A 14193-nucleotide genomic window follows, 5' to 3' on the forward strand; every position below is an offset into this window, starting at 1 on the left:
ATTTATTTCTGACAAGAACAGGAACTCAAGAGCTTGATGGAGTGGAGTTCTTTCTCAGTAACTTCTAATCCTAATGAATTAAAAAAACCCAGCATGTAATGTCTTAGGCTTGAATATATACTGGCTCTAATTATCCACCACTGAACATCCATTGAGGAGAGCAAGTTTAATGGCAGATGGGTTTCCCTCTTTTTTTTTCTTTTTAATACTAAAATAATAGACAAAACAGTAAAAAGAATCTCTGAACAATGCACCTGGAGTGAATCAAACTGCCCCTAAATGTGAATTCATTGTCTTAACCTGTCCAGCATACAGAGTTAGACAAATTGTTCTACTTAATAGCACAGCAAGTCATGAAGGACAAGATGTTAACAGAATTATGTTTCAAATTAACTTATATTAAATAGTGAAGTCAGTCAGTATTGATTGACTTTTACAAAGAAAAGGCAAACTGTTCCCATTTGATGGAAAAAGGGACCAGGCTTCTTCAGAACACAACTGCTCAACAGATAAAATGGAAATTCATCTTTGTGTTATTTGTTTGCATAATCTCCTGCAGTGCAGGGCACGAACTTTCATTTAATAATGACCTACTAGAGTTCTGTCTGCTCTCTCTACATTCTTAACATGCATATTCAACAGATTTGAAAGTACTTACATCTAGAGGCTTTCCTGCTTTGCTCTTGCCCAAACATAAGACACTTTCACAGCTTAGATTTTCACTGCTAAAATTAATGGGTGTAAAGCATCTTAAAACACAGCTTCAAGAGCTAACTTCATTTTCCAAACCCACTCAAATGTTTCCAGTTCCCTCTGCCCACATCCTTTGGGCAGGTGGGATTGCCTGACTACCAAAAACTCATCAGCAATGATGAATAATTCCCTGTACTCAGAAGGTCTCCTGCATTCTTCTCTTCCACAGCACACAAAGCAGCAAACAGATGAAAGCATGTGGCTTTGGCATTCCACAATTCATAAGGACTAGAAAAAGACATTTAGGAATAAATATCCCCCTTTTCTGCCCCTGCAACAGCCTCAGGTTTGAAAACATTTAATGGGCAGTCTCTTAGGTATGCATTAATGTAGAATACAGACTTTTAAATTATTTGGGAATTATTTGGGAATGGGTACAGTATCACTGTAGTTTGGGCATGATCCTTTTAAATATACTTTTGATGAGAATTATTTCCTCTTCAAAATAAAACATCATAACTATGGATCAAGCAGCTTAGAGAACTTTGAAATTCCAAATATTTCCATCAATACTTAAATGTAAAATAGAACAGTAAGTAATGGTACCAGAGCAATATTTAAACTAGATGAGTTCTGTAATAATATATTGCTGGAAAAACATTGGATCTACTGCAAACTAATGGCAAGAAGACAAAGCAGCCTGAATTCCTCCCATTAAACATGGAGTAGATGGTGATGAGTTCCAGCAGAGCAAGGCAGCATTACCAAAATAAGTGCCTCCTGAGCAGAACACGAGTGGTGATGATATCACTAAATGGGATCCCTTGGGATTTAGAGTCTAATAGGGAGGATTCCACAAGCACGGGAATGTTTCTGCAAGCACAGGAATGTTCAGACCCTTGGATCAGTGCTTACTGACCCCGAGCCTCTGTGACATTAGAACACCGAAACAATTACAGCAAAGACACCATCAAAACAGGAATTCAAGGACAATGTGGTGAAAACGGAACACAAATTCTCTAACAAAACCCCACAGTTATAAAAGTACAAAAATTCAGCAAGTGAAACATATCCATTAAAAAATCCAAAGCCTACTCCTAACTCCATGAGTCCAGTTTCCTATCAAAGTTTGGGGGTAGAGAAGCTGAACACAGACCTTTCTCATCTACATTCCTTCTAAAGAATACAAACAGAAAAGATGGGGCAAAGTGTTTTGGAGATTTCAATGCAGAATATTTTGTGATTGAACTTCTGAACTCTTCTAATGTATTTCTAGTTGCTGTCTGGAACTAAACAGATTCCAAATCAATTTAAAGACATTCAACAGCCTATAGAAACTGGCAGAAGAGCGTGCAAAATAAAAAAGTAGACCAGACCTCTATATCCTAAGCTATATAAACTGTGATTTCAGGCATCTGTTTTCAAACAATATGTTTCCATTAGCTGTTCCCTGTTCACGCCTTTCTTGCAGTAGTCATTCCAAAATCAATGCAAAGTGCCTAAACTGGATAGCCGGAGTGGTTCAAGTGAAGTTACTTCACCCAGTTTGTTCCTGTTGTCCTTTGAGATTTGTGCACTACTTACTAAATTATACACATTTTTATCAGAAGTGTATTTTACCATTTCTTGTGCAACATCATCAGGAGTTTCCTTTTCCAGATCAAAAGTAAACTCAATGGCTCCATTATCTTTGGGTTTTCCTTTCAGTTTCTTAGGATCTTCTACCCAGAGTCTTAAGGCAATAGAGGATTTCCTACCATGGTCTTCTTCCGCAAGTTCCACTCTTACCCCAGTATCTTCAGCAAAAAAGGCATGGCTTAATAAATCTTTAATTTCATATCTGCAAAGGATACAAAATAAGAATCAAACTGCAAGTCAACAATTTTAGAAAGGTTTGTAAAAAGAAACTGCTGTTAAAGGTGGAAAACATTTATACTGTTCGGTGTTCACCCATAATGAATTTGTGTTCTTTTTGAAAATATGTGGGATTTTGAAAAGGAAGTGAAACTGAAAAAGTGACTTTTCCAATTTCTCAAGGCTTTAGCAATATTCAAGAACTTAGAGAAATGCAGATTATAGCTTTGTTCAACTTTTCTTAAGTATCTGAGCTTAAAGAATACTAGAGAAGAGATTCTCTGTAGGCAGTAAGCTGCAGTCCCTAAAAACTGTATTTGTGAAAGTCAGGAAATACTCAGCACAAGACAAACTGGCAGAGACCAGTAAAAAAATAATTTTTAAAACTAAAGCTGGTAACTAGGCATAACATGTTTCCATGTCCAGAGGGCAATGAAATCTGGTACCACAGCTCGTGATGAATCCACCACATCAATTTATATCGCCCTCCCTGCCCCCCACAGAACCTTCCCAGTAACATTTTTTGGACTGCTGAACCAGAAATTGCAAGAATACCCTAGCTCAGCTCCACATGATGCTGAGCAGCTTAAAGACACAACAGTACTGTGTATCCTGACACTGAATGTCAGGAAAGCAGGAAATAATTTAGATTTGCACTTCCATGCTTCATTTTCTTCTGCACAGGGGAGACCCACAGACCAGAGCAGAAATCCACAGACAGTTCTGAAATACCTGCATTCACCTTATTTAATATAAAATTAATCCCTTGAAACAAACCTTTCTTCTTTGTTTTTGCAGATGCACTCCCCAATTATCTCCTTAATTTCAGGATCAGTAACTTTCTCAAAGCTTGCTGGCTTTATACCCTAAAAGCATAAAGAAAAACAATTTAATGTGAAAAATAATTACATTATACCTTTTAATTAAGCATATTTTCTCTGCATTTTAGAGGTAATTCAACCCAGGAAGTTACTAATACTTTTAAGTTGTTAGTCTTAATGCAAAACTGAGTTGAGGATTTAGGGGTACTATATTTCTAAATATAATTGCACTTCAAAATTAATACACTAGTTTACACGAGCTCAGCCATACACAGGGAAAGTATCCCTTTTTCTTTACCAACCTTTGCAAATTTTACCTTTATATCTTCTGGACTCTGAAGTGAATATTCAAGAAACAGCTAATTTTAAATTTCAAAAATAACCATTTTCTGAAATTATTCCTTTTATGTTTTTGCCTCAACTCCCAAAGCACTAAATGGATAAAACCAGATAATTATTTTTCTTCAGATAGCTAGTACTGAAAATGAGTGAAAAATACCTTGGAATAGTCCATATGCCCGTTTCCCACAAACCTCTTGCTCTTCCATGACCCAAACAGTCTCCAACACATTCCCCTCTACATAAAAAAATTAAAGATCAACCCCAAAACCAAGCAGGGAAACAGAAGAATACAACATCTCTGCATTGCTCCTGAATTTCCTAGGATATTGTTAGAAACCCCTTGGGAATATGTGAGACAGCAGGTGCAACCTATAAATCTAGTTAAATCTCTGTCAAATGTTAGCATTTTTGCTGGGAACAGATGTGGAACAGCAACCTAGGAGCATGGCCTTTCAAGGAGAAAAACCAGCTACCCACTGCAGAAGAAAACCATAGGAAACAGAATCAGTATCCCCACATCCATGTATATATTCAGCTACAGGTGACAAGTGGCAATACAAGAAGTTCTTCGGTTTATTTTTGATGTCCAGCATAAATCCCAGAATTAACCGATTCCCTTTTAAAAATACATTATTACCTCTACCTACTAAACCAAGATGTACATGGATCAAAATATGACAATTTATTTGAGAAGAGTTGATGCTGTGGGACTCTATCAATAAGGACCAAAGTACTTCCAATGAAGGCAATGAGCAGAACAAAAAGGAAACACAATTTCCTTTATCTAAAAAAACAAAATGTGGTTAAGCACGTAACTGAATGGGAATTGGACATTTAGCTCCATATAAATCCTTTTAAAGTTCTCCTCTGAAATAACAGTAAATAATGGCTCATGCAGTCACAGATAAGGAGACCTGCAGAGTGTACTTTTGGCTCACCCAGTGGATTTAAAGAAGAAAACAGGTATTTTCAAAGAGGATCTGCAAGTAATATACAGAATTAAGTCTTGAATAAATTTTATGGATGAATTTCAATGAGGGCTGGAGTCTCTCTCAGAATTTCTGAATATTTCAGTGTTAGATTATACTTTTATCCTTTTATGAACATTCTGTTGTTATTCAAGCCTCAAATTCTACTTCAAACTTTATTAATTAATTTTAGATCAACCCCCTATTTGTCTTGATATTCGAGCGTGAAATATGTGAATTGTAGATTTTGAAAAAACAGTAATAAAAACAGTCACTCAAAGACTCAGCTCCTTGGTTTAGCTTCAGCAGAAAGCTGTGGAGATAGAAAGAAACCCATTTTTGTGAGAACAAAACAAAATAATCTGTACATGTGGCTGGCTGGCTGTGACTCACTAAAAAGAATTATTTGCTTAAGCAAACCTAATCTTACTGACGAGACAAGGGTTCAAATTTTGTATATTAGAAAAATGTGTCAGAAGGCACTAGAGTGCCCAGGCTGCAAAGCGCAGGCTGGGTCCAATATGGCAAGACGAGCTCTTAGGAGAGCTCTGATACCCAAATTAGAAATGAAAGAAAACAAAGCCACATCAAAATGTATTTTCAGCAGGACTCCTCTGCACCATAATTCACCTTTAAGCTACAGGAATCTAGTGTGTTCTCCATCAGGAAGAAGGATAAATCTATACATTTCAATTCACTCTTGTTTGCTATGAGAAAACTGATTTCCATATTAGTGTGACACTCTCCGGGAAGAAAGTGTAATAAGATCTAATAAAGGCTTTAACCTAAAGAGAGGCAGGTTTAGATTAGACATAAGAATGAAATTCCTCCCTGTGATGGTGGGGAGGCCCTGGCACAGTGAGCCCAGAGCATCAGATCCTCAGTGACTGGCTCCCAATATTGACCTTACAAACTGCTTCCACAAATAAAATACAGCAACTCTTCCACCAACACTTTATTTTCCCCATCTTTGAATGGAACACTAACTCCTTTCCAAATATCCATTGTGCTAAGCTGTTGAACGGTTAAGCTATGATCAGATGACTAAAACAAATGAGGACAAAACATGCGGAGTGAAATACTGAACAGAGCTGCTTTTGCAAAGTGTTTTCTCCCTGTCCCTGTGCTATAGGATGCTTTTCTTCCTTACTCTTCATTAAACTCTCCAAGACCAGCTCACTGGCCTCCCTTGCAGCACAGTTGCCCTGACAATGAAGGGGGACACTATTTGACATCAAAGGACTAATCTCATTCACCTAAACAAAAGCCATCGGTCTTCCCTGAGCATTCCCAAGGAAACACGGCATCAAAATTCCAAGTGTATTAGCTAAGAGATTATCCATGACCATTTGAAAGCTGTACAACCTCTTATAAATTAAAATAAGTTCAATGCTGCCACATGTGAAATGCAGGGCTCATTGGGTGGCATAAGAAGCATAATGAAAATACAGATTCCTTAAATGCTAAAATATATATATACACATATGTAAACCAACAGAAAATGAGATCAAATTGAGAGCTTCTCTGTCTCAAAGAGAATGATTTATTCTGACTCCCTCACCACCACTTATTCCCATTCCCTTCTTTCTGAAGCAGTTAGATTTGTGATCTATTGCCCTCTAGTACAAGGCAGCTGAGTCTACAGCCAGACACATACAGAAAAAGTTGCATTCTTCATGCTGAGGGAAAAAATGTGCTGCTTATTCTGCAGGGTCTAAAAACGGCCGCTTGCCATTTTCCATCAGAGAGCACATTTTGGAAGAGCAGCACGTGATGTTCTGAAGGGACTCAGCGAATGCCACACAAGTCACTGGCACGTCTGACCCACGTCAGTCAGTTTTATAGAGGCTTTCCTGGCCCCTAAAAGTGCCCTTCCACCCCAGAGACAGCCTGCTCTGAGCTTCCACTCCACCTTCCACCTGAAGGTAACTCTAGGCTCATGCCATTCCTAAAAAAAGGAAAAAACTCTCTACCAAAAAAGGTGAAGCCATGTTTCCAGCTGAAACTGCATCCTGGCACATACTCTCTGAAGTCACGGAAATGAAGGTAAAGGTCTCAATTTTACCAGGCTTTTGTTCCATGACATCACTGTGTACAATTATAAACTCATCTCTTTTTCCCTCCAGAATGGGGCTCCATCTTAACTGCAAAGCTAAGAGGGTTACCTGCAGATCTAAGAAGATCTCAAAAAGCCACAAGAAGTCCATGCAATGACACTGACAGCATTATTTGCCTGCTGTCATCATGCCACAGCCACAGTAATAATTCTGTCTGTGTGCACTATGGCATACAGCCTGCAAATGCTGAAAAAACCTTAAATAGTTGATGACAACAAACAATAGGAAAGCTTTATATGCAAACCAGAACACTGTCACAGGGTAGGTTGTTCTGAAGCACATGTTTATACCACTAAACCCAAGGAGATGCCCAGGAACTATCTGGAGATGCAGCTGCTCTGCTGTGCATTCTGCAGCGCATGCCTAAGAAAACACTAGGCTGGTGCAGCCTGGGAAGGTCACAGATTCCAACGTTTCATCACTGTTGTCTACACCAAAATCATTTGGCAGAATGATTAAACACAAAAAAAATCTGAGTAAGAAAAAACATCAAGTTATGCATGAAAAATGAGATTATGGCATCAGAACAAAGGGTACTGCAAATATGCTGACCAGGAAATCACTTCAAAGTGAACTGTGGTAAATGTGGCTTGGCCCCACTGCATGGGAAAGATTATTTTCTATTTATGGTACATATCCATTTTTGAAATGTTTACACTCCATCATTCAGGCTGAAAGGGCAGAGAGAGGTGACAAGTTGGAACAAGCATGTCTCATCTGGTGGAGAAATGAACCCCTCTGCACATTCCCAAACATGACCACCTCCTTATCCTGGTCAACTGCAAACATACAAGCACACATAGAAAAACAGGAATGCAAAAATTAAAGCAACAATTTAGCCATAAGAATACAGTCAGGCAGAATAAAAGGACGCTGAAATAAATTAAATATAATAATCTTACACTACAGACATGCGGAATGTGACATATGCTGAAATAAGGTCTCAGAAAGGTAATGTTTACACTTTCTACACCGATAAGGATGACCAATGTGTGTGACTTGGAAAGCTGGGACTTGAGGTGTATCTCATGTCCTAGTAGCAGGCAAGGGCATGGTAGAGTGTTAAGACACAGAGTAGCAACTACTGAAAAAGATATTAGAGTGGCAAAACCCAAACCATACCCTGCCTATGCTAGGCAGCAGAGGGAGTATCAGTTCAGTGGGACCCCACAGAAGGTAGGCAGTCTAAACACTTTGTTGGTTGTCACTCCTTGATGCAAACTCTAGCCAGCAATTCCAATCCCTAAGGATGCTAATAAACACCTCTGGTGGTTGCCACTGCAATGCTGAGCCCAAGACAGGGAAAGAAAGTTATTTTATTTTATACTTTTTAAATAAAGGCATCAGGCAGCTAGACACGGCAAACACATTTCACAATGCACTGACTCTCAATTTTAAACACTAGAAATAGTATTTGTATTTCTGGGGCAAAAAAGCCCGAGCTTCATAAAGTAGCAAATGTCCCACTGAGAAACTGCAGCATTCAGGGGCTCTGCATCCTCTCCATCCAAGAAGGTCAGAGCCACCTTCTGCTTTAGTGAGAGCCCCAAAACTAATCTAATACTGGAAGAAAACAGTCCAAGTCAGCCTCTTATGTTATGGAGTGTTCAGCCTACACCACATTTTCGACTGTATTTCAGTCTATAAGCCCCAAGGCTCACACAGGCTGCTGCATCACCAAACCTAACTCTTCATTGAAGTAATCTTAGAGTAATTTTGTCTTTTTGTAGCCACTGCCCCAGCTTAGGGCAGACCCCACTGCATGATGCTGGCTCAGGACCCCACAACACAAAATCCTCCACCTCCTCCTCCTCAGACCCCACAAGCCACTCACGCTGCTTGGAGCAGGGTCCCTTCTGTCAGCAGCTCCCCTTCAGATGCAACTCCACTAGAGAAGCTGTAGAGCCCACCAGAAGGTTCCTCCTGGGACAATGGATCTCCCCCAGGATGAGGCTCCTCCTGCACCCTCACCCCAGAGGTCCACCCCCTGCTCCTCCTTCCTGCCTGGCAGTTCTGGAGCTCATTGCATTTGACAGGGCTTTCTCCACTCCACAGGGAGCTGGTTAACCCTTTCCTTGGAAAAATGTAATGCCAATTTTGCCATCTAAGGAATCTTGGTGCCTTTGCTCCCACTGCTACTACCCTAAATTCAGGTGAAAACTGCAAACCCTTCATGCTGGTACCTGATGCTTTTGTCTTCAGTTTTCCCTGCTAGACAGTTCTGCTTCAAAAATACCCCCTACAAGGACCTTTCAACAGCTTCTCTGCCATTGCTTCTTCTATATGATAAACATCACCTCCCACCTCCTTGAAGCTGCCAGTATAAAGCCAGTTTTACAAAACTATAAGAATTTACCATCTAATCCTGAGCTGTCTAAATGTTACTGCCATAGAAAACTAGTTGGCTCAGGCTTCCATCAGTTGAAACTAATGTCTACTTAAGTCTAAAAACTGAAATTTAACATTTAATTAGGAATCCTCTGATTAATCATTATTCTTTGCCATCTTGGATATTGCTTTGATAAGTGATGCTTAAGAGCCTTGCACAGTCTTAATTACCAATATTCTAGACAGCTATGAGGTGTGCACACAGCTTCTCTAGGTACATGGAGCAATGAAGAGCTCGATGTTCTCAGTGGCTCCAGGTGCACACACACCTTCCCAGTAACACCAGCTCCCACGGTGATACTGAGTACCTGACTGGTCTTGCATGCAGGACATGAGGATCTAGAGCCAGAAATTAGAAGAGCCTCTTGTAGCCACTCTGTAAAGCTCTAGCGCCCAAGGAGGTGTCCCCTAAGCTGTCCACACTGGTAGCATTTAGGCCATATCTGAAGTACCATACCAAAACAGGGCCAGCATCCCTTGTGCCAAAGCTAATAAACACTGTGATAAAGATCCATGGAATAACAACATGGAGTAACCATGTGGCTCTAGGATCACAGAATCACAGAATGGTTTGGGCTGGAAGGCACCTTAAAAACCATCTCATTCCAGCCTCTCTGTAATGGGCAGGGACACCTTCCACTAGACCAGGCAGCTCCAAGCCCTGCCCAACTTAGCCCTGAATAACAGAGATAAAGGCAAGGAACTCCCCTGAGCCATCAAACCCATTCCAAGTCTCTGAGAAGCAGCAGCATGGTTTGCAGCCAGCGCATGGTGCAGAGCATGGTCAGCAGCCAGCAGATCCATGGCTGCACACATTTGCCTCCCTGCAATGCCAAGGTAGCAGCTACATCCACAGGATGAAGATAACTGCACTGCCGAGCAGTTTCTGAGGCTTTTGTGGGCTTTAAAATTATTTCTAAGTGGCTCTGGATTGAAAGCAAAACTCTAAGAATTAAACTCCCAAGCATCAGTCCATTGGGCTGCATTTGTGGCCAATGAAGATAAAATCAGTGACAAAGATAACTGAAAATATTTGCTGTAGCTGCATCAAAACATACTCCAAGTGTCGAATTGTAAGCTTACACATAAGCCTGAAACAGGTTTGTGCAACCCAGAGCTCAGACACCTCAACTTCTAGAACGTAGTATACACTCAGCAGTACTGACACCTCATCAAAATATGCTTTTGAACCTTCCAATGACAGGATCCAATACCAGTTAAGGATGTGTACTCACACAGGTTACTTTTCGGTAGATTTGAGCAGCATTCTGGCATTCTGAGTAAGGGTATTCTGAGGTAGCCATTTCCAGCATGCACATTCCAAACGCGTAGACATCCACAGATTCATCATAGTGTTCCTCGTACATTTCCGGGGCCATGAATTCTGGTGTTCCTACACAGACATACAAAGATAATGTTGATTTTTACAGGAGTCCAAATTGCTTTAACCACAAGCTTTTTCACCTGTGAGAAGTGTGCCCAGTACAACTGTGTATAGATGTATGCAAGATGGTTTCAAAGAGCTCAAGCATCCCCCAGGGAGTAAAACCAAGGTCAATGTACACACTTCCACGCCCATGGCTTACTGTCAATAATCCAAAGCAGGGAAGCAGGGCAGAGGGGAAACACGACAGAGGGGAGGGGGAAGGAAAAGAATGAAAAATGTCAAAAATTAACAAGAAGATGAGCTATGGTTCATTTCCTGCCCATACTGAAGTGATAGAATAGTTTCTGTCTGGCTGAAGAGAAGGATGTGTACAGTGCTGGGAAGGTGAAAAGGGAAGAAGAAACGAGAACCTTCATTCTTGTTTTTATCAGTGAGAATTTGCCTTTTTTTTTTTTTTTTTTTTTTTTTTTGTTTTGTTTTGTTTTGTTTCCTCCAGAGATACAGAGTAACCACCAGCAGGCAGACAGCACTTTGGAAGTCAGTAGTATCATAAATCACCTACAGAGTCATGCACAAAACATCAAACCTAATTCTGTCACTGGTTTAGTGGGACAAATCAATGAGGCCACTCACAGAACAAGGTCCTACTCAATAGGAATTAGGGTGTCAGGAATCTGATGCAACTTGGTAAATATGAAGTGAGGCACTGGGAGCTGCAGCTTGGAGACAAGCAGCGACTTCCAACACCTGCAACATTTATTCAGCAAACTATTCTGAAAAGGTGGGGGGTGCTTTACAAAGCAAAACAGAAAACCATTAACACTTGGGTAATTAATTCCAGGACCTGTATCTCATACTGTAATTCATTTATTTCCTTTCTACATAGAAAAGATGAAAGAAAAGAGATCAATGCAATGGTGTGTCAAGGGAGAGCAGCAGCAAGCTGTTGGGATGCCAAAATAAGAGTGGCAGGTCTTGGGCCATGAGAAATACCCAGATAAACTCTGCCTGTCCAGCCTCAGCACCCAAACTGCCTCCAGCCCTGGCAGATCCCATCAATGCTTTGTTATGTCATCACTAATCAACAGCAAAAGCACAACTGTAATTAAAGTAACATATAATCAGAAAAAGTAGTTCTGGCATACCCCAAGATGGTTTGGATTGGAAGGTACCTTAAAAATCATCCCATCCACCCCACCCATCTCACCCCCTGAGAAGCAGGGACACCTCTCACTATTCCATGTGGCTCCAAGCCCCATCCAGACTGGCCTTGGACACTTCCAGGGATCCAGGGGCAGCCACATCTGCTCTGGGCATCCTGTGCCAGGGCCTTACCACCTTCACAGTAATATGTTTCTTCCTAATATCCAATCTAAATCTCCCCTCCTCCAGTTACAAGCCATCAGCCAAGTCCCTAAAGAAATTGAGGAAATGTCATCCCAGGCCAGGCTGGATGGAGCTTGGAGCAACCTGCGGTAGTGGAAGGTGTCCCAGCCATGGCAGACAAGATGATCTTTATGACCCCTTCCAATCAAAACCATTCTAGGATTTTCTGACTTGTCCTAAACTCTTTTTAAATGGCAACATAAAGGACAACCCTCAAAATTAGTGTCTGCTTTTGCACACATTTCTGAAGTAGACTCGACTTAACTCATGAACAAGCATTTCTGTAAAATTAGTTTCACAAAATTCAAGCTTGATCTCTTCCCTTGTTTATGTTCTTCCTCCTTGTCTTTCTACCTCAAAGACACTCATTCCTCCAGCCTTAGCAAATCAGCCAAACCCGTGTCATGGAGGCTCAGTCCCTCTCTCTGGACGTTTGCTACAGCAGTCACCAAGGTAGAGGCTGCTGCTAAGAAAGGGTTAACAGCTGCCACAGGAAATTATTTTGGAGCTCCTGCCTTGCTTTAGAAGGAACACCACTCAGCAGCAGGAGTGAATTTCATGAATTACAGAACATTTTAAACAAATCTGAAAAAGTGATAAGCAATAGTCTAAGAAGCAAATTGAATACTTGGCAGCATTCCAAAACAGGACAAAAACGACATTTTCTCCCATTCCTGGGAGTGGAAAGGAATATCTACAAGCATCCTTCAACATAACAGCCCAGCTAAATGTTTAGCTGTTCAGCATCCACTCAGCTGCTCTTGGCAGGAGCAGGTTTGCCCTGGCTAGGCTCCTGCAGAGACACCGCAGTGTGCTGATTTCATCCCTTCCAGCCAATGTGAAATGCAGCTACTGATACACCTTTAGAGCTACTCCCTCTGCAGAGGGGGCAGCATTACTCATCACCAGTGCTTCCAAGCCTCCTTAATTTTCTCCTTGGAGCATTACTACTCATGAAAATTATAAGCTCAGTTTTATTGTCAAAAGGAATGCAGACACTTTGCCAGCATCTTTCAGACATGAGTGTATTTTGATGGTGTTCTGTTAATAACTGATTTTACAAAAACCTGTGTAAGTATTACTAATATGCTTACCAATATTGGTATTATGACTGATACTACTCCTTGGATTGGTACTACTGATACTATTCCCAGTATTGGTATTACTGATACTATTCCCAGTACTAGTACTTCTGGAATTATTTCCAATATTGGTATTACTTATATTATTTCCGCTATTCTTATTATTGATATTATTCCAGTATGTCCCATGAACAACTGTTACCCTGCAAAAAAATTATTTGAAGAAATACTGACCCTCAAGACAGAAAAACACCACCAGTTACCAGAATTTAGAAATGAGAGAAACTTAACAAATATAAACAAATACGAGTTCATTAAAATCAATGAAATTAAGTAGATCCACAGCAGCCAAGCACATATCTGAAATTTCTATTGTTTTGACTTCACTGGTTCTGGGCTCCCTATGCATTAAGGATGATACAGGAGGAAGGAGAAAAGGACACTATTACTTACTGATTCCTATTTTTTTAGGGGTGTAGAGGCAACAGTCCCAAACCCACTTTAACTTCCACTATCAATCTGTAACTTAAAAACCACTACTGCAAAATGGGAAAGGAAGATCTTAAATAGACAGCCACAATACTGACCGAGGGAAGCCAAGGTGAACAGGAGCATTACCTATGACACTTTTGGCAAATGAAGCTCTTTTGAGTGTTGCCAAACCCAAGTCTCCTATTTTCACAGATCCAGTTGGTCCAGTAATAAAAATATTATCACATTTCAAGTCTCTGTGAATTATTGGTGGAGTTCTTGTGTGTAAGAAAAGAAGACCCTTCAAGATTTGCCGACACCAACTCCGCAGGACTTTAGGTTTCATCACTTTAAACCTCTTCAGATACCTAGAGCACAACATACACACAAGTGGGTATAAAGGAAGTGAAAACATTTTGTTAGAGATTTAAGGGGCTTTAACAGGATAGCTTAACTTTTCTGAAACTCCACTATGGATAAAAGCCTCTTATTAGATGCCACAAGAACAACACAGAAATATCCCAAAATTGAATGAAATAGATCTTTTCAGAGGAGGAATTAGAGCATTTAGGTTTCGGGAGGATGATAACATGCATTTTTGGTGCAAATACAACCAAATACTTTGAAGTCTTATAGTTCAGCGATTCATTTCATGCAGAGAAGATCTTTAGAATATATTTTGAA

The 14193-nt window shown here is 40.4% G+C and overlaps 1 protein-coding gene across 28 annotated transcripts in view; it reads right to left on the bottom strand.

Annotated features, from left to right (window-relative positions):
* WNK2 (WNK lysine deficient protein kinase 2) overlaps positions 1 to 14193 on the bottom strand; it is a 99001-nt gene that overhangs the window by 45900 nt on the left and 38908 nt on the right. For 27 of the 28 annotated variants that reach the window (XM_085590877.1, XM_085590878.1, XM_085590868.1 and 24 more), the window contains exons 3-6: positions 13657 to 13877; positions 10419 to 10576; positions 3325 to 3413; positions 2314 to 2533 (exon numbers count right to left, since the gene is read on the bottom strand). In XM_085590877.1, coding sequence (XP_085447003.1) covers positions 2314 to 2533; positions 3325 to 3413; positions 10419 to 10576; positions 13657 to 13877 — 688 coding nt within the window. Of the gene's footprint in view, positions 1 to 2313; positions 2534 to 3324; positions 3414 to 3867; positions 3946 to 10418; positions 10577 to 13656; positions 13878 to 14193 lie in introns of all 28 variants that reach the window. The other variant, XM_085590887.1, reaches the window with a different exon arrangement.

Source organism: Lonchura striata, chromosome 12 (genome assembly GCF_050655825.1).
Source record: "Lonchura striata isolate lonStrDom1 chromosome 12, ASM5065582v1, whole genome shotgun sequence".
Taxonomy (NCBI): Eukaryota; Metazoa; Chordata; class Aves; order Passeriformes; family Estrildidae; genus Lonchura; species Lonchura striata.